Source organism: Hakea prostrata, chromosome 5, assembly GCF_041222555.1.
Source record: "Hakea prostrata isolate BN-2017 chromosome 5, UWA_Hpros_2, whole genome shotgun sequence".
Lineage (NCBI taxonomy): Eukaryota > Viridiplantae > Streptophyta > Magnoliopsida > Proteales > Proteaceae > Hakea > Hakea prostrata.
Window position 1 is genome coordinate 775,605 of NC_142604.1, and position 24,538 is coordinate 800,142.

At 38.5% G+C, this 24,538-nt stretch overlaps 1 protein-coding gene across 3 annotated transcripts in view; it reads left to right on the plus strand.

Annotated features, from left to right (window-relative positions):
- The window catches only part of TGH (SWAP (Suppressor-of-White-APricot)/surp domain-containing protein), a 58,478-nt gene that overhangs the window by 24,917 nt on the left and 9,023 nt on the right, over positions 1 to 24,538 (plus strand). For all 3 annotated transcript variants that reach the window (XM_089157036.1, XM_089157035.1, XM_089157033.1), the window contains exons 12-16: positions 6,061 to 6,205; positions 6,484 to 6,970; positions 7,149 to 7,436; positions 7,530 to 7,661; positions 23,748 to 23,966. In XM_089157036.1, the coding sequence (XP_089013162.1) occupies positions 6,061 to 6,205; positions 6,484 to 6,970; positions 7,149 to 7,436; positions 7,530 to 7,661; positions 23,748 to 23,966 (1,271 nt within the window). The remainder of the gene's footprint in view (positions 1 to 6,060; positions 6,206 to 6,483; positions 6,971 to 7,148; positions 7,437 to 7,529; positions 7,662 to 23,747; positions 23,967 to 24,538) is intronic.

Below are 24,538 nucleotides of genomic sequence, written 5' to 3' on the forward strand. Positions count from 1 at the left end.
AGATCTGCATCTTTTGAGTTGTGAGTGTGAGACTTTGCTCACATGGACTGATGCTTTGGCTAATCCAGACTGTCTGAACAATGGAAGATTGCTGGTTTTCTCAGCTAAAACATGAGTTGAAATCAGTGCCTCATTGAAAAGTGAGATCATATCGAAAATGGCTAGGAACAACCTAATCTAGGAAGTTAGAGAACTGCTCTATAGAGAAGACCATGAGAATGATTCTCACCTTCATTTCAGCTGGAAATGACACCTATGATCTTTTGAATTGTTGGGTGAAGTCCGATGACTAAAATAAGACTTTGAGCCTTCTAGATGAAGTTACACTGAATCTCCATAACCATGTTTGAAGAATCAAGAAAATGTACTTCAGAATTATTTCTGAACAAAAACAGAGTATGAAATGTGTTATTGTTGGTGGTTGTGTGATAGTTCACAGTTGTGAGACCTAGTGTTTCTGATGGAGGTTTGAGAAATCATATATAAATTCTTACCCACAAGCACCAAAGAAATTTGATTGGAGAATCTTGTTGGTTCTCATGAGCTTTCTTCTCCTCAGTTGTTCTTCCAGGTCAGCAGAGCTTCTCCGATCCAGCAAGGAAGAATGGCTATCAGATCACACATATAGTTGTCATGGCATCCAAGCCAGTCAAGGCAGTCTAAGGGGCAAAAAGTTGAGGCAACACCAATAAGGCTTAGGTGTCCAAAGAGACCAAGTGTCTAGGCGTCAACAAAGCACCTGGATGGTGAGGTGCCACCTTGACCACTATGATCACACACCTTAGATCAATTGCCATGTTTAAAGGGCTAAGGTCTCTTTGACCAAAACTCTTATACACTCACTGCATTCAACTTTCAGATCCAACCATGTTCTGAAAATGAAGACATTTTATGATTTGTATGCATGACAATGTAAATGCCCTTTCATAATTAAAATTGGACATTGTTTCACACATAGCAAATTGGTAGCAATGTCTCTATTGGTGCCAAATACCATTTGGATGGTCTTCAACAATGAAGCTTAAAAGTGTGGCAAACAGCCGGTTTGTACCCAAAAAAACAGAAGAATAGATGAGAACACCCATACATGGTTTGGTCGGTTTCTGTCCCAAAAACGTAGAAAACACTGGAAACCGGGTTTTTGGAACATTACGTACAACCCCTTAGTTAATACTCTTTTCATCGAGCAGGAGCCTGTTCAAGAAGAGACTAAAGCAACATAGCAGCAGGGAGCCCGGGAAAATCTGTAGTAACACAATGTGCCACGGTAATAAGGGCCTGCATAATCATCCAAAATAGAAAATAAGGTAATACACAACAACAACAATTAGCCTTTTCCCAACTAAATGGGGTCGGCTACATGGATCCTTGCCTTCCAATCAGCTCCATTTGAGATCATACTAGATACAAGGCCTAACATATGTATATCCTTTAACACCACTTCTCTTAAAGTTATCCTTTAACACCACTTCTCATAAAGTTATCTTAGGTCTGCCCATAGCTTTTCTAATTCCTTTAATTTGGATAAAACCGCTTTTCTGTACATGGGCACTTAAAAGGCCTTTGTTGAATATGGTCGTGCCACCTCAATCGACTTTTTTGTAGCTTATCACTTATTGGAGCTACTTCTAAACTAGCTCTAATATGATCATTCCTTACCTTATCCTTCTTACTTTTGTCACTCATCCATCGTAGCATCTTTATTTATGTTATTTTGAATTTATCCATATGATGTTTCTTAACAGCCCAACACTCTGCCACATACAACTTACTTAGTCGTACGATAATCCTATAGAATTTTCTTTTGAGCTTGAAAGGAATATGTCGATCACACAAGACCCCTAGCCCAGTTGTCTACTTCAGCCACCCTATTTTAATTATTTGGGAAACATCATCCTCTATATCACCTTTTTTATTTTATGATCGAACCGAAGTACCTAAAATGAATGCTTTGTGGAATCTCCTTCTCATCAAATCTCCCCACTTCATAATTAGTTTCATCATGACCAAAGTTATACACCAGATATTCCGTCTTTATAATTTAAAGCCTTTTGATTCCAAAGTTGCTCACCATGATTATAACTTGGTATTAATCCCTTCTTGCATCTCATTTACCAAAATGATATCTCAAAAAAAGCATACTCTTAAGTATAAAATAATTATGGGCTTAAAGCTGATCCTTGATGTAGCTCAACCATAATTGGAATTCACCATCTTGTCCCCTCACCATCTTACATCTCCACTGAACCATTGTACATATCTTTAACTATGTCCACATATTTACTTGTAAGAAACTACTAAAAGATAATTCTTGCTATAAGATCTTTAGTATACATGTTCTGTCTTTAGCGAGGTCCACACAAGGTCATTCTGAGCAGTACCATGTGAACAGTAGTGCATGAACAATAATTCTTCCTTGTGTTGCATCAACTTCTCTCATCAATATTTCATTACCAAACATGAACCCTTTATTACTCTTAGTCTTCTTTTATTTTTCAGTGCTTGTAAGTTCATTGTAATCAAGTTGAGCATTCATCATCATCAAGCTTTGTCCCAACTTAATGGGGTTGGCTACATGGATTTTTTCCTTCCGGTTAGGTCTGTTTGAGGCCATGCTAGATATAATGTCTAAGAAATGTATACCCTTTCTCACCGCTTCTCTTAAGGTTGTCTTACGTCTTTTCAATTTGGATTATATCACTTCTCTGCACAGGGGCATTTACAGGCCTTTGTTGAATTTGGCGGTGCCACCTTAAACAATTTTCTCGTAGCTTATCACTTATTAGTGCTACTCCTATACCAACTTTGATATGATCATTCCTTGTCTTATCCGTCCTAGTTTTGCCACTCATCAATCTTAGCATCCTCATTTCTGCTACATTGAGTTTATCTATATGATTCTTTTTAATAACCCAACACTTTGCACCATACATCATAGCTGGTCAAACAACGGTCTTATAGAATTTTCCTTTGAGCTTTAAAGGAATATGTCAGTCACACAAGACCCCGGATGCATATCTCCACTTCATCCACCTTATTTTAATTCTTTGAAAAACATCATCCTCTATGTCACCTTTTTTATTTATTTATGATTGAAGCAAGGTTCCTAAAACAATAGCTTCGATGAATCTTCCTTATCAAGTTTCACCACTTCATCGTCCACCCGATTAAGACCAAAGTTACAAACTATATTCTTTGTTCTTAGTTTAAATCCTATTGATTCCAAAGCTGTTCATCGTGATTCTAACTTGTTATTAATCCCTACTCGATTTTTATCTATCAACATAATATCATTAGCAAGAAGCATACACCAAGAAATCTTGTCTTGAATGAATTTGGTTAATTCATCCATTATTAGTGCAAATAAATATGAGCTTAAAGCTGATTCTTGATGTAGCCCAATTTTAATTAGGAATTCATTACTTTGTTCTCCCACTGTTCTCCCACTTTTTACTAAACCATTATATGTATCCTTAACTATGTCCGCATATTTACTTACAACTCTTCTTTTCTCCAGTACTTGCCAAATTGACACTTTAGGAACTCTATCATAAGTTTTTTCTAGGTCAGTAAGTACCATATGAAGGTCTTTCCTACATTCTCTATACCTTTTCATAAGGCACCATTGTTTGCAGAAGTGGGGTGGGAAAAATAAACATGTGGGACCCATATGTAGTGGGGTGACGGAATAAGAAGGGAAAAAAAGGATTTTATGGAAGAATTTCAAATATGGGTCCCACTTTTGTTGTATACCACACTTTTCCACATAGTCCCACCTATTTAGTGGGATTTTGAAAAGGGAGATGGGAAAAGTAATGTGCCATATCAGCAGACAAGCTTCCTCAATTTAAGAAAGCTTATTTGCTCACTTTCTTACCTTATTGAACCAAACAAGCCATACTTTGGGATTTCATATAAAAGTTTGCCTTTTCAAACTTTTTCCCACCCCAAACAAATGGTGCCTAATTCTCTTAATAAGGTATTAGCTTCCGTTGTGGATCTTTCAGCATGAAGCCAAATTGGTTCTCCGTAAGTGTAGTTAATTATCTTAAATGGGTTTCTATTACTTTCTCCTATAATTTCATAGTATGGTTCATTAGTTTAATGCTTTTGTAGTTATTACAACTATGAATATCTTCTTTACTTTTCTAAATTGGAATTACGATGCTTCTCCTCCATTCATCTGGTATTTTCCTTGTGCTCATGATGTTATTAAACTACTTAGTCAACCAAGTGAGCCCGTAGGTTCCTAAGCTCTTCTATACTTCTATTGGGATTTCATCAAGACATAGTGTCTTGCCTATTTTCATCATCATTAAAGCTTCTTTTACTTCGGACATCGAAATTCTCCATATACGCTTGAAAATTGGTGCCTTGGTCATTGGTGTAATTGTCCGAATCACAACTATTTGAAGTATATGCTCGTTTAGTAGACTAGAGAAATAGAGCATTATATGTTCTTATATAAGTGCATGCAAATATTTATGCACTTACATATTTACACACATTACTACATGTAGAACTTGAAATGCAGTAAGATAACTGGTGAAAATATGAGGAGTATTCTTTTGTATTTCTGGTTTGGTTGGTAGCTTGAAATTGGTCTAGTTGGGAACTTAACAACTGGGTTTTGTGGGGTATGTTGAGTAAGCTTATGAGGCTTTATGAGATGCTTTTTCAAGTGATATGATGGGTTTTCAAGGATCAGGGTCTTAGTTTCGAGGCCGGTTTCAACCTAGCCAATAACCAAAATCTTGAGGTTTCAATTGAAATTTTGGTCAAAACTTGGTATTTTTCAAGGAAAGTTTTGACCTAGGTTCCGGGGCTTATATGGCCTCCATTTCATTTGATTTTGTGCCTCCTTCCTATTTAAAACATAAACAAACACAATGGAACTGATAATTTGCCCAAAAAACCACTGAAAAATTATCATTCAAGTATACTAAATGACTAGTTCTGAGAAGCACAAATTTCATTGCATGGTAGCGTACAAGCATAGAATTATCAGCATACGTGAATTGTTTGATAGAATGGCTACATGTACAACTAGTAAACAAAACACAATGACCAACTAGATCAAGTGATGGCTCATTTAAGGCATGACAAGTCAAAAATAAATAACGGGAAGTCTGGAACTGTTGGTATGGTTGATGCTTCACATTTTGTGCTTGGAGAGGCCTTATATCACTTTGGGCCTTGGAATTTCCTTTGTAGTTTGGGCTTGGGCCCATGAATAACTGTTATGGCTTAAGAGACGTGTGAAGGTAAAGGAGGAGAAAAAGAGCTGTTTGAAGGCAAAGGAGTTGTGGATATAGGGTGAATGGGGATAAAAATCACAAAAAACAAGAGAAATGAGCAGAGATAGGTAGAAACCTTAGCTGCAAAACCAGGGCAGAAAGGTCGAAACCTATGATATTTTTTAGGTTTTGACTGAGATGGAGGATTTTATAAGGAATAATCGACTGAAACTGGTTGAAACAAGTTTCGATTTGGTTGAAATTTTGGTCTTGCATGAAACATTGTAACAAAATGAAATCTTGCAAGTTTCATTTCGATTTTGAAAAATGCTAATATTTCGGTTTAAATTTTGACCGTTTCTGTGGAAATTTGTTCCATGGTTTTGACTTGTATGGAATTCAGGCAAAATGAGTCGCTTCATTAGTGGTAGTCTTTCAGTTTCCTTCTTCTGTTTGCATATGCATGTGCATGCATGATTTATCCATAACGGATACCCTGAACTTAGTATTTATTCTCTGATATTTTTCAATAGAAAATGCTAAAATTTATCCTCTCTTGGTAAAGGAATGGTCAAACATTGTATTACATTTTAACAGTAATGCACCAAAAAGAAAATGAGAGTAAAAGTTCCCGTTTTTATGAAAAGGACGTCTAGAACTTGTATGTTCAGAATGTTGCCTTTATAAAAGTATGATGCTGTCCCCAGTTGGATTTTTTTTCTTCCAGTTATTTATTGGATACTGCAACATATTTGCTGAGTACTTTCCGCTGAGTTTCAGTTTACGATATTGTATTCCCCTCTTAAGACTACTTGTTCTTCAGGTTTTGATTTTGAAGAGACTTATGTTCAAGATGTTGAAGAGCCTGCACAAATGATACCAGACAATAAGAAAAGGCTGGGGACAAATGAACAGGGTGTTCTGCCTGGCTTTAAAGTTGCATCTGCTTCCGACCACAAGATAGAAAGGTGGTGGTAGAGTAGAGCATTTCTGACGAGTTTAAGTTGAATATTTTCTAACTTCCTGTTAAGTTCCACAATGGAAGCTATTCTTTCCTTCCCAAAAGTTAGCTGCATTACACGTAACATACAGAAAGTACTGGTTAATCTGTTTTGCTAGTTCCAAAGTTTGAGACTGATGACTAAACTTATTATTGTTTGAAAAACATATCTTCTTATATCATGATACTTTTAGTTTGTTTTTCCTAATCTTGTTCTCACTATTATTTTACAAATTTGTTGTCCAGATTTGATCCTCCATCTATTCCAAAGGACTTTGAACCTCATCACAAGTTTCCTGCTTCGCTTGAGACTGGATACAACTCTGCTGACCTTGCTCCTCCAGAGGTCCCTCCGCCAGAGGATAATAATATGAGGATACTGATTGAAGGATTTGCAACTTTGGTTGCTCGCTGTGGTAAATTATTTGAAGATATCTCCAAAGAAAAGAATAAAACAAATCTATTGTTTCGCTTCCTCACTGGAGGAAATGGGCATGATTACTATGCAAGAAAGCTGTGGGAGGAACAGCAGAAGCGTGAAGATGAGAGAAAGCAACAAGTGAACTTGAGATCAATGCCAAATGTGCAAAAGATGACTGCTGAAGTACGTGGTAAAATTCTTGGAGAAAAGCCCCTAGAAAGGAGCTCCAAGGATTCCAGCTCTACCAGTTCTTCTGCGGATGTTCATCTCCAGTTCCATCTTTCTGATACATTTATGAAACCTGCTTCGCTTGTAAGTGGCACATTTTGTTTATATCCGGATGTAAATCCTCATTGCCAGTTTTTCAGATGTTTTTGACCTTCTTGTTAGGCGGAATATCCTCTTTCTGGTGTGATATTTTCTCATGCTTTAGTTAATTTTTTCTAGAAAATTAAAAATCTGAAGTTAGGTGAATTTTATTTTGTAACAGAACGACATTCCAGAATCTGCTAAACCTTTCAGAGATGATCCTGCAAAGCAAGAAAGATTTGAACGGTTCCTCAAGGAAAAGTATCAAGGTGGCCTTCGTACTTTTGATTCGGGAGGATCTAATAGTATGTCAGAATCCGATCGTGCTCGTGAGAGATTGGACTTTGAGGCTGCAACTGAGACTCTGGAGAAGGCAGGATGGAATAAAGAAACAAAATTTTCTTCTAGGCAGCAGGTGTTTGACCTCTCATCAGCTACGGGGCTGCAGTTTGTACCAAGAGGAATGGAGGTAGGTGGAAACTTTACCGGTGTATGCATTCCGAAGATTTAAAGGGTTTGAGGATTATGCTTCAAAGTTATTTACAACGATGTGTACATACAGCAACCCAAAATTCCTGTGGTTGAAGAGGAGCTGATGGCAAAGAAAATTTACCCCAAGCGGGAAGAATTTCAGTGGCGTCCTTCACCCGTACTGTGCAAGCGCTTTGATTTGATTGATCCATTCATGGGGAAGGTACTGCAGTGATATTTCTCATTAGCTTCTCTTATTATGTTTCAGCAAGCATCAGATTGCTATTTCTTTTGAATAATCATTTAACTCCTTTAAATATAGTTTTAAATTTAAGCTCTTTCCTTGAACTACTGTCGTTAGCCATCTGAAGAAATTAGTTTGAAGTTTCTTATTCAAATAATTGTGTTTAGCAATTTAATTCAGTTATAGTTTAGCTAAATTCCTCCACCTTCCATGGTGAAGAGAATTATTCTCTGTTTCTTTCAATCAATGATTTGACTCTGGACCAGCCAATCAGATTGCCTGTCCTGGTACTCAGGAACAGTAGTGGGGAGGGTTAAATGTTCAACAGACCGACATACTGGTTGGTTTAGGATTTATGTGAAACTTGAAGCGACATACTTGGTTTTTTAACACTTGACTGAAGAAATGGATATGAACTTGACATTGGATGCAAAAAACCTAGTTTTAGGTTGCTAACTGGAACCACTTGAGTGGTAAAATGGCTCAAAAAAAAAAAAAAAAAAAAAAAAAAAAAAAAAGAAAGTAATGACAATTTTTTAGTTAAGTTAAAGTTCAGAATCTCTTCTAGGGAGGAGAGGAACAAAGAGTTGGGGACTCAATGGGGAATAAATACTGAAGTTGAGGGCATTTCTGGTGATTAAAACAGTGAATGGAGTCAGATGGTACTGCTCCTATTAAGACATGGTTATCCGGTTATATGGGGGTGGAGGAGACCTCTATAAGTAAGGTAACTGGGTTGTCTCTAACCTCTTGACAGAACAGACTCCTGGTTTCAACTTTCAAGTGCACTCGATTGAAACTCTTGTAATCTGAAATTTCACTCACAAAGTCCTTCATCCCGACGATGCTTGAAATTTACCCACATAGGTGTGAAGATTTCCTTTATTGGATATTAATGCTATCTGCAAACAGGTCCTGCGGCTAGCTAAGGGACCAGACCATAACTTCAATTCTGATCTCGTTATAGAGGAGGACTTAGGTGCTGAAACTTGTCCCCTTTGCAAGGTTTATACCCTGTTAATTTGTTAGAATTTATGAGGGTATCTTAGCACACGCCTCTTATATTATGACTTGGTGGTTGTGTTTTTCTTGTTTATCTTTTACCCCCCTTCGCTATCTTATACTAGCATATGGGGGGCAAGGATGTTATCCCTCTTTCCTGTTAAGTGATCAATCTATGTGAATATGTTGTGGAGGGACACACAACACAGAATTTCCCATACTCTATTTACCCCCCAGTCACTTAAAATCCTCATCCTCCATTACTTGGTACAGAGCACAAATTTTTGGTTTGAGAGTCATGCTAGCTTCTATTCATCTCTCTCTTTGGAACCCTAAGTTTCCTAGAGTTTTTAAGAAAGGTTTTGTTATGTTTTATGTCTGAATTATTCAAAGAGCTTTAATAGAGACCATAAAGGGAACAAAGAACACGCTGTTGAGGAAATGGGCTTTGTTGCCTGTTCTGCTAAACCTGGCGACGACCAGTTTCTGTCAGATACCTGTTGTATTTTTTCTCTCTTCTCCTTCAGTTGGCTACTTTTGACAACCTTACACTGAAGTTTGACTCCAGTGGATCCTTGGCCCTCCAATGTCTTGCACCGTGCTCTTATGAGTTGGTGTTCCCAACTTATTTTTACCCTTAGTTGACAGTTTCTACCACCCTGTTTTTGTCAGAGAAATGATTCTTTTCCCCCCTGTTTGGTTGATAGTCATACCTTATGGTTGTTAGAGCTTTTCAGTACTTGTCTAATGAAGCTTTGCTTCAAAAGGCAGTTGAGTTGTCCCAGATACCTGCCTTGTTTGACTATTGATTGTGTCTAACAGTGTTTGGAAGGCCTCTTTAGAATCCATTTGGGCTGAGATTCACTCCCATTTAAATTTGGGTATTCACTCTACTGCCAGTAGCTTGTTTCTTCATGCCTGGAAGGGTTGATTGATCAAAACTGCTATTCAAATGTTAGCAACCCCAATGCTCAAATTGCTTTGGTGAAGTTTGATAATATCAATTACATAGCTTGGGCGCATCTGGTGAAGCTTTCTCTCTGGAGTAGGGAAAGACAGCTATGTTACAGGGCATCGTCAAGGCTCCCATTGCATAGTGTAGTCACATCCCTAATGAAGCCCAGAGAAAGAGGGCCAAGACACTGTGACCTAAATAAACCTGAGGTATATAGTTATTTAAAAGTTAAATCAATTAAAATGGGTCAAATGGGTTATTAATTGTTCCATTAAGTTATATTAAGGTCTTTTTCCTTTTAAAGTTTTGTAAACAGAATAGAAGTTCAATACATGGGATAATTAGAAATTTTACTTAATTTAGGATTCCTTAACAGGTTGGTCTGGTAGCAAGGAATATGATTCTCTTATTTCTATTTTAGTCCAAATAAGGAGTCATCTCCATTATACAGCTATTTAAACGCCTCTTCCATGTATGTCTATAAAGGGAATGAGAATATGTCAAAGGAAGCTTGTCCTTGATTTGCTAAAAGAGACAGGCGCATGGGTTGCAAACCAATGGATTTTCCTATTGAGTAGAATCACAGACTAGGAGAACAAGAGCCAATGTTTCTTTCTCACAAGTAGAAAGTAAGAGATTTATACCTTGAAGAGCATGGCTTTAGAAAGCAATGGGTCGCTCTTGAAGTAAAACAGCTCCAATTCCCTATTCCTATGTGTCGTACTCTGCAATATAATCTTTAGAGAAATCAGGGATTTGCCGGCAGAGGGTCCAGGGTTAATGTGACCTTCAAGTTGTTGACATCTCTGCTAATTGGTTCCACCCAAACGAGTCCTTTTTCAACAATTTAGTGAGCGATCTTGCTATATCTTGCTGTAGTCCTTGATAAATTTCTTGTAGTAATTTGTCAATCCAAGGAATCCATGCAATGCTTTGGGTGTGGTGGGTGTTGGCTGATCCATAATTGCCATTATTGTTCCTGGATCTGCAACTACTCCTTTTGTGATTATGTGGACCAAATAATTCACCGTTTATTGAGATGGTCAAAATTTTGACCAAAATATCTATAGTTTTCAAAATCGACATGAAACCTGTGATATTTCGTTTTGTTACAATGTTTCAGTTGAAGCAAACCAAAATTATGATCGAAACTAGTCTCTTGTTTTGACCAATTTCGGTGGATTATTCCTTATAAAATCCTCTATCTCGGTTGAAACTTGCGAAATATTGTAGGTTTCCTTTCTGCCTTGGTTTTGTAGCTTAAGTTTTGACCTATATTTTCTAATTTTTCTTGTATTTGGTTATTTCTACCTCATTTTCACCTAATTTTCGCAATTCATTTACCTTCAAACAGTTCTTTTGCTCCTCATTTGCCTTCAAACACCTCTTAAGCTACAACAATTATTCATGGGCCCAAGCCCTAACTGCAAAGGGAACTCTGAGGCCCAAAGTGATATAAGGCTCTACAAGCCCGAGGGAGCTGCCTCCACAGCCCCGCTGGGGTGGCCCTCTGGGACCCATGTGTCTGTTAGTGATAGAATGTGAAGCATGAGCCATACCCAACAGTTCCAAACTTCCCTTTATTTATTTGTTTATTTATATTTTTATTTCATGCCTTGCATGAGTCCTCATTTGATCTAGTTGGTCATTGTATTTTGTTGACTTGTTATATATGTAGCCATTCTATCAAACAATTTATGTATGCTAATGATGCTATGCTTGTATGCTATACTGTTTGTACTTCTCGGAACCAGTCATTTGTTAGTATACTTGAATGATAACTTTTATGGTTTTTTTGGCCAACTAACAGTTCCATTGTGTAGAAATCAAATGAAATGGAGGCCATATGAGCCTTGAAACCTAAGTTCAAAACCTTGCTTGAAACCAAAACCTTGAGATTTTGGTTTTTGGCCTGGTCAAAACCAACCTTGAAATTGAAACCTTGATCCTTGGTTTCGATCGAATTTTGTACCATGAATGAGGCCCTCTGGCCAGCTTTTGATGATTCTTTGCAACTCAACACCATCCATGAACTGTTTGTTAGACACAGTCATTCCTTGGAGTTGAATTTCCTTGCCATTAAATTGAAACCTCATTTGGAGTTCAGAAAAAACGACTATACTGGCTGTGGTTGATAGACTCTCTAAATATGCTCATTTTTTTGCCATTTCCCTACCCTTACGTTGCTGTAAGTGTCGCCCAAACCTTCTTTGACTAGACATGTTGCCTCCATGGAATGCTATGATGCATAGTTTGTGATTGTGATCCAGCCTCCACTAGTATTTCTGGCAAGAGTTGTTCAACTTGAATGGAACAAAATTCAGTTTTAGCTTAGCATATCACCCACAAACAGATGGTCAGAGTGAGGTGGTGAACCGTACCATTGAGATGTACCTCCACTGGTGTGCAAGTTCTCAACTTGAAGAGTGGACCAAATGGCTTTCATGGGCAGAGTATTGTTATAATACTAGTAGGTACTCAGCTATTAAATGGAGTCCATTTGAGGTCGTGTGTGGAAAAGCACCTCCTCCTCTTTTGACTTCTGTTGCCAGTATGGCCAAAGTAGCAACTGTTAACTGTTGAGCAGGGTTAATTGATTGAGATCAAAATATTATGGAGCTTCAGGAGAGAACTAAATGTCCCACGAATGCATGAAAGAGGGTCTGTGATGCCAAACACAGAACAAGCATTTGCTGTAGATGATTGGGTTTACTTAAGGCTTTAGCTGTACCATTGCATCAGAAAATGAAGCTTTCACCAAGGTTCTATGGTTTGTTCCAGATCTTGAGACGTATTGGTGCAGTGGCATGTGCGTTGGATTTACCTGCTAGGTCTAGACTTCATCCTGTTTCCCATGTCTCTCAACCTAAACCAAAAATGGGGATTAAAGAGATTATTCAACCTCAATTACCTATTTTGGAAAATGATAGCAGCATTGGGCCCACGCAGTGAGGAAAATGATTAAGAAGTGCTACTTTTGTGGCAAGAATTACCTCCCTCAGATGCCATGTGGGAACCAGTGGAGATGGTGCAGATGTAATTTCCAGGTTGTATCCTTGGGGACAAGGACTTTATTAATGGTGGGGGTTGGGGGGGGGGGGGAGAATCTGATGACTATGCATGCTGTTGAATTTGAACTGCATTCCTGAAAACCAGCAACATGGGACTGTTGGAGCATTGAACGAGTCTTGAGTCGCTGGAGCTGCACGACTCCTCTATAATTACGGTACAAATTGTTTGATTGTAGTTAGTCATCTCTCCTATAGTCTCTCAAGTGGTTTCTACCCATTGCTTAAGTTGCTTTTATCTGTCATTTCCTGTTTCTATTTTTGTGTTTAAGGGCTCGATGAGCCCCGAGTTAGGATATCTTGTACCAACTCTTATCTTTAATAAAATCTGGATGTTTTGTGTCCTCAAAACGATTCTTATCCCTTCATTCTCTCCATTTTTCTCTCTCATAGTCTCCAACCTTCACTTCACATAACACCATAGCTAGAGGAAGGAATATGGGTGTTTGATAAAACCCTTATAATACCTTGGAAAATTATTACATAGTTGCAAGAATTAACAAGATAACATTGGTCTCTATGGTGCCAGTCACCCCCACACCCAAAGGTCTCCCTCAGCCTACGGCTGCCCAAAATCTCTCATAAAACATTCCCCCCTCTCCACTCACTTGTCCCTCTATTTATAACCCTCAACTAACCCTAATTCTCTCTTTCTCTCCTCCACATGGCCTCATCCTAGAGTCCTAACACTACCGGCCCCTTGAAAATCACCTTGTCCTCAAGGTGATGGAATTGTTGAAGTTTAGTCGTGTGATGGTGCTGCATAACCGTTGTAATTCAACATCATTCTCCCAGGCTGAATAACACACCCATTGCCCAAAATCAGACTTGGAGCGAAGCATTTGGTCTGGATTTCTTTTTCTTTTTCCCGCCAGCAACGAAATTAATCCCCATCGCACTGCTGCAACCCTCCCGGAGCCTGCATGCCATCTTGATTCTGCGAGGTTGAAGACGATGAATTTTTGGTTCGGTTTGGTAAGTGCTTGGTTCTGGTTGGTTTGGGTTGGTTTGTTGATTTAATGGTAATGAGAGGCAATGGGTTTTGGTGTAACAAATTGGGCCAAGCCCATAATAGATGTTTGAAATGGGTGGGGTCCCAATACTCACAACCATGGGTCAAGATAAATGGGTTGGACGTTGGTTTGATGGGCTGGCTTGGGCTTTGGGTCATAAAAATGGAATGGATTAAGAAATATGGGTTAATGAAATGAGATGGGCTTGGGGTTAATAAGATAGGTGGGGCCCAAGGTTGGTCATTTAAATGGGTTAGGCTTAAGCACTTAAAATCGTGGGTTAAGAAATATGGGTTGGATATTGCGTTAATGAAGTAAGATGGGCTGGGGTTTAATGGAATGGGCTGGGCCCAAGGGGGTTTCTTGGGAAAACTCATGGCCCAATCGCTGAACTTGGATCTCTTGGGCTCTAAATTTGATACTATGCATAGGCCCGAATTAAAAGATCTCTGGCCTTTAATGTCTGAACCAAACTCATGAACCGATTTGGGGTGAACCAAACCAACCCTAACAACCCTCAAAAGCTATCGTCGTCTTCTCCACTTTCTGCAAACAGGAACTTCAGCCGCCGTTCGGAGTTTTCCTCTGATTGCCTCTGGTCTCCCTCGAATCTTCTTCTTCTTGCAGGCTTTGGATATGGCGGCCAGATTTCTCGTTGTTGCATCTTTAATCCGGTAGGCATCAATACCTGAAACTCTGATTCGCTTCTTCTCTCTTCTCCTAGTCTGGGATGGAACCACCATAGTAATCGACCGATTGCTTCCGGCGATGTCACTCGGCGTTCTTTCCATTGGTTTTGCTTGGTCTCCTAGTTCCACCACTCCATTAGCATCCCTAAGTTCTTCCTGGTTGTTGTCCAAAATCGAGTTCATGTCTACCTCCTGGCTCGTACCGAAATCAGTTTGCAAGGCTTCTCTGAAACCCTTCCAATCAAACACCGGCCAATTTCTCCGGTAAACCCACTCTAACGCTTCTCCATCCAAATGCTCGAGAGCTATTCCGAGCCAATATTCACACTCAATTTGTTGTTGCCGGAAAAATTGCTTGACTTCTATTAACCACTCATGTGCCTTTCCATCACCAGAAAACAGTGACAAAGGCATTTCACCTCCTTGGATCGTTACAGCTTTGATGCCAATTGATAAAACCCTTATAATACCTTGGAAAATTATTACAAAGTTGCAAGAATTAACAAGATAACACTGGTCTCTATGGTGCCAGCCACCCCCACACCCAAAGGTGTCCCTCAGCCTATGGCTGCCCAAATCTCTCATAAAACATTCCCCCCTCTCCACTCACTTGTCCCTCTATTTATAATCCTCAACTAACCCTAATTCTCTCTTTCTCTCCTCCATATGGCCTTATCCTAGAAGTCCTAACAGTGTTCCACAAAGCTAGCCTTGGTATAGCCCACAACCTGCTTGTGCAACATGATATAGGCAAAGCATATTGACGTGGATAGGTACTTCATCCAACTGAAGATTAATTCTAGCCAAATAATGCACTCACTTCTTGAAAACTTATCCTAAGTTATCCTAAGTCCTAACAAAAGATTCTGAACCTTTGCCAGCATTTGTTCATCGTCTTCCTCCATGACTACTACAACTATGGTTGCCCCCATTGTTGCGCCATCTTTCTCTACAGATAATTTCATAAACTTTTCTCTTTGTTGGAATCTAGTAATTTTCCTCCCTTGGCAAATGCTGTAAAGCATCTTCCTTATGGGTTATTGATTTCGGTGCCAGTCTTCATATGGTTTCTGATTTGTCTTTATTTCATCCTTGTAGTCTTATTCCCCACATCCAATCTATTCATCTCCCAAATGGTGGTTTTGCTCCTATTACCCATATGGAATTGTAGCCCCACACCCACTTTGCCCCTCATGAATGTGTTACATGTACCTTCTTTTTGGTTTAATTTGTTATCTGTTACACAACTTATCCGACAACTTAATTGTTTACTAATTTTTTTTATTCTGATCATTATGTGATATAGGACCTTAGCACGAAGGAGAGGATTGAGCTTGGTAAGGCATGCAATGATCTTTATAATTTGAAGTTGGATCTCCCTATTGTCGCTGTTGCTTCTCCTGCCATAGACATCTGGCATTCTTGTTTAAGCCATCCCTCTTCTAAAGTTTGTGGTTATATCAAACAATTGGACCCAAATATTTCATAAAAGTCATGTTTGCTCTATTTTTCCTTTGGCTAAGCAAACTATGTTTGTAAATCATAAATAGTATTCCCTTTTTGTGCATATGGATACCCAATAAAAACACCTGGAGATGCTCGGGGATCAAATTTATGATGAATGGATGAATGGTTATGACCATAGCAAAGGCATCGAAAAGTTTGAAGATGAGAATATGAAGGGATCTTGCCAAATAAAACTTGAAGTGATAACTTGCCATGTAGCAGTGGGGTGGGTAAATGGTTACTTAGGTAAGCGATTGTCAAAACACAAGTGAACTTATGAGGTAGACTTGCTTGAAAGGATAGAGCATGGGCCACATTAAGAAGGTGGCGGTGTTTGGGTTCAACAACCCCATTTTGTTGGGGGTGTATCAACGCAATTATGTTGATGAATAATAATACCATGGGCTGTAAAAAAGTCATTTGAAGGGTAATTAAAAAACTCACGGGCATTATCAGTTCGGAGTTGTTTAATTTGCTATCCAAATTGGTTTTGATCATAGCAAAAAATCCCCTTAATCAGGGCCAAGCATCAAATTTATGATTTAACAAAAACAACTAGGTGCATCATGAAAAATTTTCCATGATAGTTAAAAAATATTTCACACCACAAATTGAGGGGACGAAGTAAGGTCTCATATGTCACAATGTATCAATTCAAAGCAAGAAATGGGAGAAATTGTGTTAGATGGAAAAGAAAGTCGAGTTTGCTTAGCTAAAGGACAAATAGAGCAAATACAATTTTAATGAAAATAGATATTTGGATCCAAACGTGCAATATAACTAGAAACTTGTAAAGATGGATGGCCTAAACAAGAATGCTAAAGGTCCTTGGCGGGAGAAACAACAATAGTAATGGGATATTCCAACTCCATATAATAAAGTCCATTGCATGCCTTACCCAACCCAATCCTCTCCTTTATGCGTAGGTCCTGTATCACACAATGATAAGGATAGAAAGTTAGGAAACAATGAAGTTGTTGGGTAAGTTGGATAAAAGATAACAAATTAAAACCAAAGGAAGGAACATGTAATATGTTCGTGAGAGGTAAAGTATGTATGGGGCTGCAATTCCCAATATGTGTAATAGGAGCAAAACCACTATTTGGAAGGCGAATGGATTGGGTGTGGGGAACAAGACTATCCAATGAAATAAAGACAAATCTGAAACCATATGAAGATTGTCACCAGAATCAATAACCCATAGAGAAGATAATTTACCTACAACATTTGCTAAGGGTTTAATGTTACCAAATTCCAATAGAGATAGAAATTTATGGTGAAAGATGGCACAACAGCAGAAGGGGCCACAGTTGCAGCAAGAGAGTGAATTGCAGGAGATGGTGGTGCGGTAGACTTTGTAGCACGTTTGGGAGGGAACCCATGTTTCTTAAAACAATGGGATTCCGAATGGTCTTCCAAACCACAGAAGTCACAATGATAGTGTTTCTTGGCACCATTTTTGAAACTAGGACGAGAAGATGTGGCGGCCAAGGCAGAGTGCATGAGAGCGGGAGCAATAGCCTCATGAATTGTGTGATGACGTTCCTCTTGAAGTAGGAGAGAATAAACACGATTCACCATCGGCAAAGGGTCCATCAAAAGTAATTGGCTACGAAGTGAGCTGTAGGAATCATTAAGCCCCATCAGAAATTTAAGAAGTTGATCTCTATGAATAAGATCAGAATGCTTCTTTAGAAGACCACATGTGCAAGGTGGTTGATCACTTGTATCTTAGGCGTGATAAGGATGACTTTTCGTCATCTCCATAACTGTCCCCTAATTTAATTTATTTCCATATTATCTCCTCCTCCCATTTGAATTATTTTCATACTATCTCATCCTTCCATTTCATCAGTATCCTAATTTGGCTTGATTGGTTTCTCTGTTGAAACCTTTCCATACATTGTATTTCAATATAAACCTTTCCATATGTTGTATTTCCATATTTTGTACCTTTCCTTTGTTATTCATAGTTACCTAACAGCATGGGATGATGCTGTCTATATATTTGAGATTTTCTCATATGAAATAATTCAACCATTTTTCCTATTTAGGTTGTGTCTTAATATGGTATTAACCTAACAAACGATTCTAAACCTTCGCCATCACTTGTTCATTGTCTTCATTGTTTTCCTCCATGACGACTACATATAGTTGCCCCCATTGTTGGGCCATCTTTCTCTACACATCAGTTTCATAAATTTCTCTGTTTGTTGGAATCTGGTAATTTTCCTCCCTTGGCAAATGCTGCAGGTAAAGCATCTTCCTTTGGGGTTATTGATTCCAGTGCCAGTCTTCATATGGTTTTTGATTTGTCTTTATTTCATCCTAATAGTCTTATTCCCCTAATCCAATTTATTCCTCTCCCAAATGGTGGTTTTCTCCTGTTACCCATATTGGGAATTGTAGCCCCACGCCCACTTTACTCCTCACGAATATGTTACATGCACCCTCTTTTGGGTTTAATTTGTAATCTGTTACACAACTTATCCAACAACTTAATCGTTTCTTAATTTTTTATCTTGATAATTGCGTGAAACAGGACCTTAGCACGAAGGAGAGGATTAGGCTTGGTAAGGCATGCAATGGTCTTTATTATTTAGAGTTGGATCTCCTTATTGCCATCTGTTACTTCTCCTGCCATAAACCTTTGGCATTCTCGTTTAGGCCATCCCTCTTCTAAAGTTTGTGGTTATATCAAACAATTGGAACCAAAAATTTATTTTCATAAAAGTTGAATTTGCTCTATTTGTCCTTTGGCTTAGCAAACTTGACTTCCTTTCCCTTTTAGTACAATTTCTACCATTTCTTGCTTTGATTTGATGCATTGTGACATATGGGGACCTTACTTTGTACCTTCAATTTGTGGTGCGAAATATTTTTTAACTATTGTGGATGATTCTTCACGCTGCACTTGGGTGTTTATGTTAAATCATAAATCTGATGCTTGGTCCCGTTTAAGGGAGTTTTTTGCTATGGTTAAAACCCAGTTTGGATACCAAGTTAAACAACTTTACACTAATAATGCTCGTGAGTTCTTAACTACCCTTCAAATGACTTTTTTACAGCCCATGGCATTATTCATCAACATAGTTGTGTGTTGATACAGCTCAACAAAATGGGGTTGTTGAACACAAACACTGTCACCTTCTCAATGTGGCCCGTGCTCTATCTTTTCAAGCAAGCTTACCTCACAAGTTTTGGGGTCCTTGTGTTTTGACAGCCGCTTATTTAATAACCATTTATCCACCTTATTGCTCATGGCAAGTCACCCCTTCACATTCTATATGTTTATATGCCCATCTTCGAACTTTTGGATGCCTTTTTTATGGTCAAACCATTCATCCATTTGTTATAAATTTGATCCTCAAGCATCTCCAAGTGTTTTCATTGGGTATCCATATGCATAAATAGGGTATACGATTTATGATTTACAAAAATAGGTTTATGTCAACCGTGATGTCACATTTATTGAAGATTCTTTTCCTTTTTCTAATTGACATCCCCATCATTCCTTTTTTTTACCTATTGGGGCTACAGAGTTGAAAGTTTTCCCATCTTGTTGGACCCACCTTTATCAACCTCACCCCCTCCCCAACCGGTTGAAGAACCTCCTCCTTCAACCAACCTCCCACCCACCACCATCTCTTGACCATCTCAGGTTCATCGACCACCATCCCATCTTAAAGACTATCACTGTTACGCCATAGATGCTCGAGCTCCTCCTTCATACTTAGGTACTCTCACAGTCTCACTCCTGCTTAATGTTATTTACCATACCGTAGATTATCCTCACCCCATTTCAGGTATATTAGGGCCCTAAATGCTTTAATTGAACCTACAAGCTTTGTTAAGGCTATTGTTTCACTTGATTGGAAGGAGGCAATGGGTTGTGAAATTGTAGCTCCTGAACATAACAAGACTTGGTCTCTTGTACCTTTGTCCTCGAACAAGAAACCCATAGGTTGTAAATGGGTCTACAAAATCAAACGACATTCATATGGGTCAATTGAGCGTTTGGTGGCAAAAGGTTGTCCTCATATTGAGGGGGTTGATTTCCATGAGACACTTGCCCCAGTTGCTAAGTTGGTTACTGCTAGAACACTTCTTGCCATTGCTACTATCAAGGGATGGTCATTGCATCAAGTGAACATCAACAACGCCTTTCTCCATGACAATCTTAATGAAGAGGTGTATATGACTCTTTTGCCTGGTTATCATCGAAAGGGGAAGAAATTGGTTTGCCACTTGCATAAATCATTATGTGGGCTTAAGCAAGCATCCCATAATTGGTTTTCCAAGCTTTTCAGTGCCCTTATTGATCTTGGGTACCCATAATCTGAGGTAGACTAATTTCTGTTTTCTCCACTTCAGAGTCATCACCTACCTTTGTGCTTGTATATGTTGATGACATTTTGATTGTTGGGTTTGACACAATTGTGATTTCAAATCAAGTTTGAAATCACTTCTTCAGCAACGTTTCCGGATTAAAGATCTTGGTTCGCTTAAATATTTCCTTAGTCTTGAGGTGGCACATTCCAAGAAATGTATTTTCATCATTCAAAGAAAATACACATTGGACATCTTAATTGATATTGGTTTCACAGGTGCTAATCTGACTCAATTTCTGACGGATCAACTCTTTAACTACTTCTGATGGTGAGCCATTGTTTGATCGAACACCATACCGTCGATGATTGGGCCAACTTAATTATCTCACCATTACTCACCCAGATATTGTTCACACTATGAATGTTCTTAGTCAGTTCATGCATAAGCCTCGTGAACCTTATATGGATGCTACTAATCGTTTACTCGTTATCTCCATAGCTCTTTAGGACAAGGGATTCTTCTATCTGCTAATAATAAGTTATCTCTTCGTGCTTATTTTGACTCAGCTTGGGCGAGTGGCCCCATGACTCGGCAGTTTGCCACTCGATATCATGTATTCCTTGGTTCTAGCTCTCTATCTTTGAAATCTAAGAAACAAACCATTGTGTCCCGCTCATTTGTTGAGAATACTGTGCTATAGCGATCACCACTTATGAATTAATGTGGTTAGTTACATTACTCAAAGATCTTGGTGTCACAGTACCTCGGCCAATAACTTTATTTTGTGACAATCAAGCTGCTTTGCATATTGATGTGAACCCAGTCTTTCACGAGCGCACCAAACACATTGAGATTGATTGTCATGTGGTCTGCGATTAGGTTCGACATGGTCTCATTAAACCCACCTCCATCACTAGTGCTGCCCGAGTTGCTGATATTTTCACCAAGGCCCTCGGAAAGAATTTATTTCTTAGTCATAGAGGCAAGTTGGGAGTTCTTGATGCTCACTCTCCAACTTGAGGGGTAGTATTAGGCGTGATAAGGATGCTTTTTCATCCTTTCCCTAACTGTTCCTAAATTAAATTATTTCCATATTATCTCCTCCCATTTGAATTATTTCCATACTATCTCATCCTTCCATTTCATTAGTATCCTAATTTGGCTTGATTTGTTTCTCTATTGAAACCTTTCCATATATTGTATTTCCATATAAACCCTTGCATATGTTGTATTTCCATGTTTTGTACCATTCCTTTATTGTTCATACTTACCTAACAGCATGGGATGTATGCTGTCTATATATTTGAGATTTTCTCATATGAAATAATTCAACCATTTTTCCTATTGAGGTTGTGTCTTAATAAGTCTTATTCTTTACCAGTTCAATACTCTTCCGCGCAAGTTGGGAATGTGTGCTATCTACTCTTCAGTTTGGGGAGTGGAAGAGTTATTAGAGTATATAAGGGTATTTAGGTACTTACCTATTATATTATGACTTGGTCTAATGTGTTTTTTCTTATTTACCTTGTACCTTAGCTATCTTATATTAGCATAAGGCGGCCAGATGTAATTTCTTTTTCTTCTTAAGTGATCAGTACATGTGGATGTGTTCTGTTGAGTTATGGGGCACAATACTCAACCATATTCGCTTCTTTTCCGCCAATCTTCTACAACCATCCTCCTCCATCCTTATTTTTTACGCTGTATTTGATAACTTCTAATTTGCACACCAAAACCTTAGGAAGAAATACAAGGGGATGAGGAAGATCAAACCTGAAATTTTTTTTCTGTTTGAGGGGGGGGGGAGGGGAAGACTGTTACTGTTGGAGAAGGGAAAACATAAAAGAATAAAGCTGTAATTTAGAGGAAGGGAAAGGAAACAATGAAACAGAAGAAAAAAAGTAAAAGTAGTATGAATGTAAGCCGAAAATAATTGGGAAAGGTTGTACATGAAGGGAGCAGAGAGATTAAGCAGAGGAGCCACCAACTACTCACAAATGCACAACTTCCCAACTCTCGAGAACCAACCAAACTCAAATTGTCATGCCATTCCTCAGTTTATGCTATATAAAAAGAAAATAAGGACTCTTAATAAAATAGGAAATACCACACAGATTCTTGTTAAACTATGGAACAACTCAATCATAGTTGTCACAGCGATGAGGCGATGCAAGGCGGTTTAGGCTAGTTGAGGCGATGAGTCGACGAGGTGCCCTCCAAGGCGCTTTTGAGGCGGTTGAGGCGTTTTAAGTTAAATTTTTAGTGTACATCTCATTCACTCTAATTCCTTATAAATCTATCATATCTTATATAATAAAAAAAACTAATATTAGCCTACCTCAAGTCATCCAACATACTATAAACCACACATAGTAAGTCCTAAACAAAAAGTCGCGAGAAGAAAGGAAGAGAAGAAGTCGCCTATCACTGGCCGTTGCTTGCCAGAGTGTCGTCGCGGGAATGGAAGAGAAGAAGAGAGGAAGAGAGAGAGATTAGGGGTTAGAGTGAGAGTGTGAGACTCGAGTCAAGAACTTGTTCTCTTTCGATTTTGTTTGTGTTTTATTTTTTTTTTTATTTTAACATTTGATCACATGTAGCGTCATTATAAATATGCATATAGGTTCAAACAATGGATACTTTACAATTGGAACCTAATAAGTAATTCAATATATGCCTTTGATTTGGCATCTTTCATGTGATTTAAAAAAGGAAAAAAAAAGAAAAAAAAAAGAAGCTACCCCAAGGCGAAAATAAGGCGACGCGAATTTGAGGCGCTCCGAAGGTGCCGGGACACCTAGGTGACGCCTTAACAACTATGAACTCAATCAACTCTACTTCATAATTCCAACTTAAAATAAAATAGAATCCATACTGCAGGATTAACACCAAATGGTAAAGCCTTTAGCAGCCCTCGATAGAACAGAAGGATGGTTTGTTTCTGGTCCGTTTCTGTCTGGGTTTCCAGGTGGGTCATGCCTTTCCATCCACTGGTCCACTATAATGCTATTGCATCAGATATGCATTGAATACTGATCTTTTAACTGAAGAAACCATTCTACTGTGATGATTTATCTTTTAAAATCCAACTTTTTGCTTCAGGTATTTGGTAATTTTCTTTAACAATAAAATCATATTTACTCTTGTCCTTGTTTTTGTGTGTGTGTGTGTGTGTGGAGGTATATCATTGGTTGTGCTGGGTCCAGGAAGCAGTCCCACACTCCCACTTATATGGGAATGTTCCATGCAAGTGAGCATATGGACCTTTGGATGCAGGCTTTAGTATTGCTTAAGAGTTTCATACTCAGTATTAACTGGAGCAGTATCTGAATAAGTTTCAAATTTCACTTTTAATTTTGTTATAAATGATCCAAAATAGCTACGCGATGGCATATTCTCTCTCTCTCTTTGGGTGAATACACTATAGCACATCCTTGCTTTGCTTATGGATATGACTTTCTCTTAGAGGACCCCTGACAGCAGTTATCTGTTACTATTTGCAGCCCCCACCAGCTCCAAGGCCCAAGAGCAAGATGGAAACCCTGATCTTTACACCAGATTTTGTCAAAACCTCAACTACTGAACAATCTGTTACTGCAACTAAACATACACTCCCTGTATCTCAATCAAACCTTCAAGAGAAAAATGAAGAAACAAATATTGAAGAAGATGATGTTGAAATGCACCATGCAAGTGTCGAGAGGCCTGTTGACTTGTACAAGGTATGTGTTGTCTTCTTCTAATGTTTCAATGTAGACTACATTACCTCAAGCTGTATGTATTCTCTTTTTCATTTGAAAAAAATTTAGTAACTACAAAGTTGACTTTTATTCTCTTCAGCTCTATTCTAAAATAGTTTTGTATCATTAAAACAATGGTGTGGTTCAGTCTTCTCTTGGATAGTGTTAGCAATCATACAAGAGATATATAATATTTGAGATAGGTTAGGGGGTTTACCACACCCTCCAATTCAGTAAGATGTGGACTATGATGCCACAAGACAAATTGGGTGGTCCAATAGTCTTCCAGAGACTGTTGAACTTGGGCGGACCTAGTTTTAGCGTTGAATTGTATTTAGGATCAGCTTCAGAAGCTGGAAGCAACAACAGAAATTACCCGTGGTCAAATAGCTAGCTCTTTCACTTGCTTGAGGTCGTTGCTCAACATTGAAGGCCGACCTGATGTGTGGCTGAAATAACCAAAATGTTGCTAGTTCTTTGGTTATCAGTTGATGTATCTATAAAGGTTGATTCCTTCTTGTATCTCGAGTTTGTGAACTCATGAGAGGAGACTT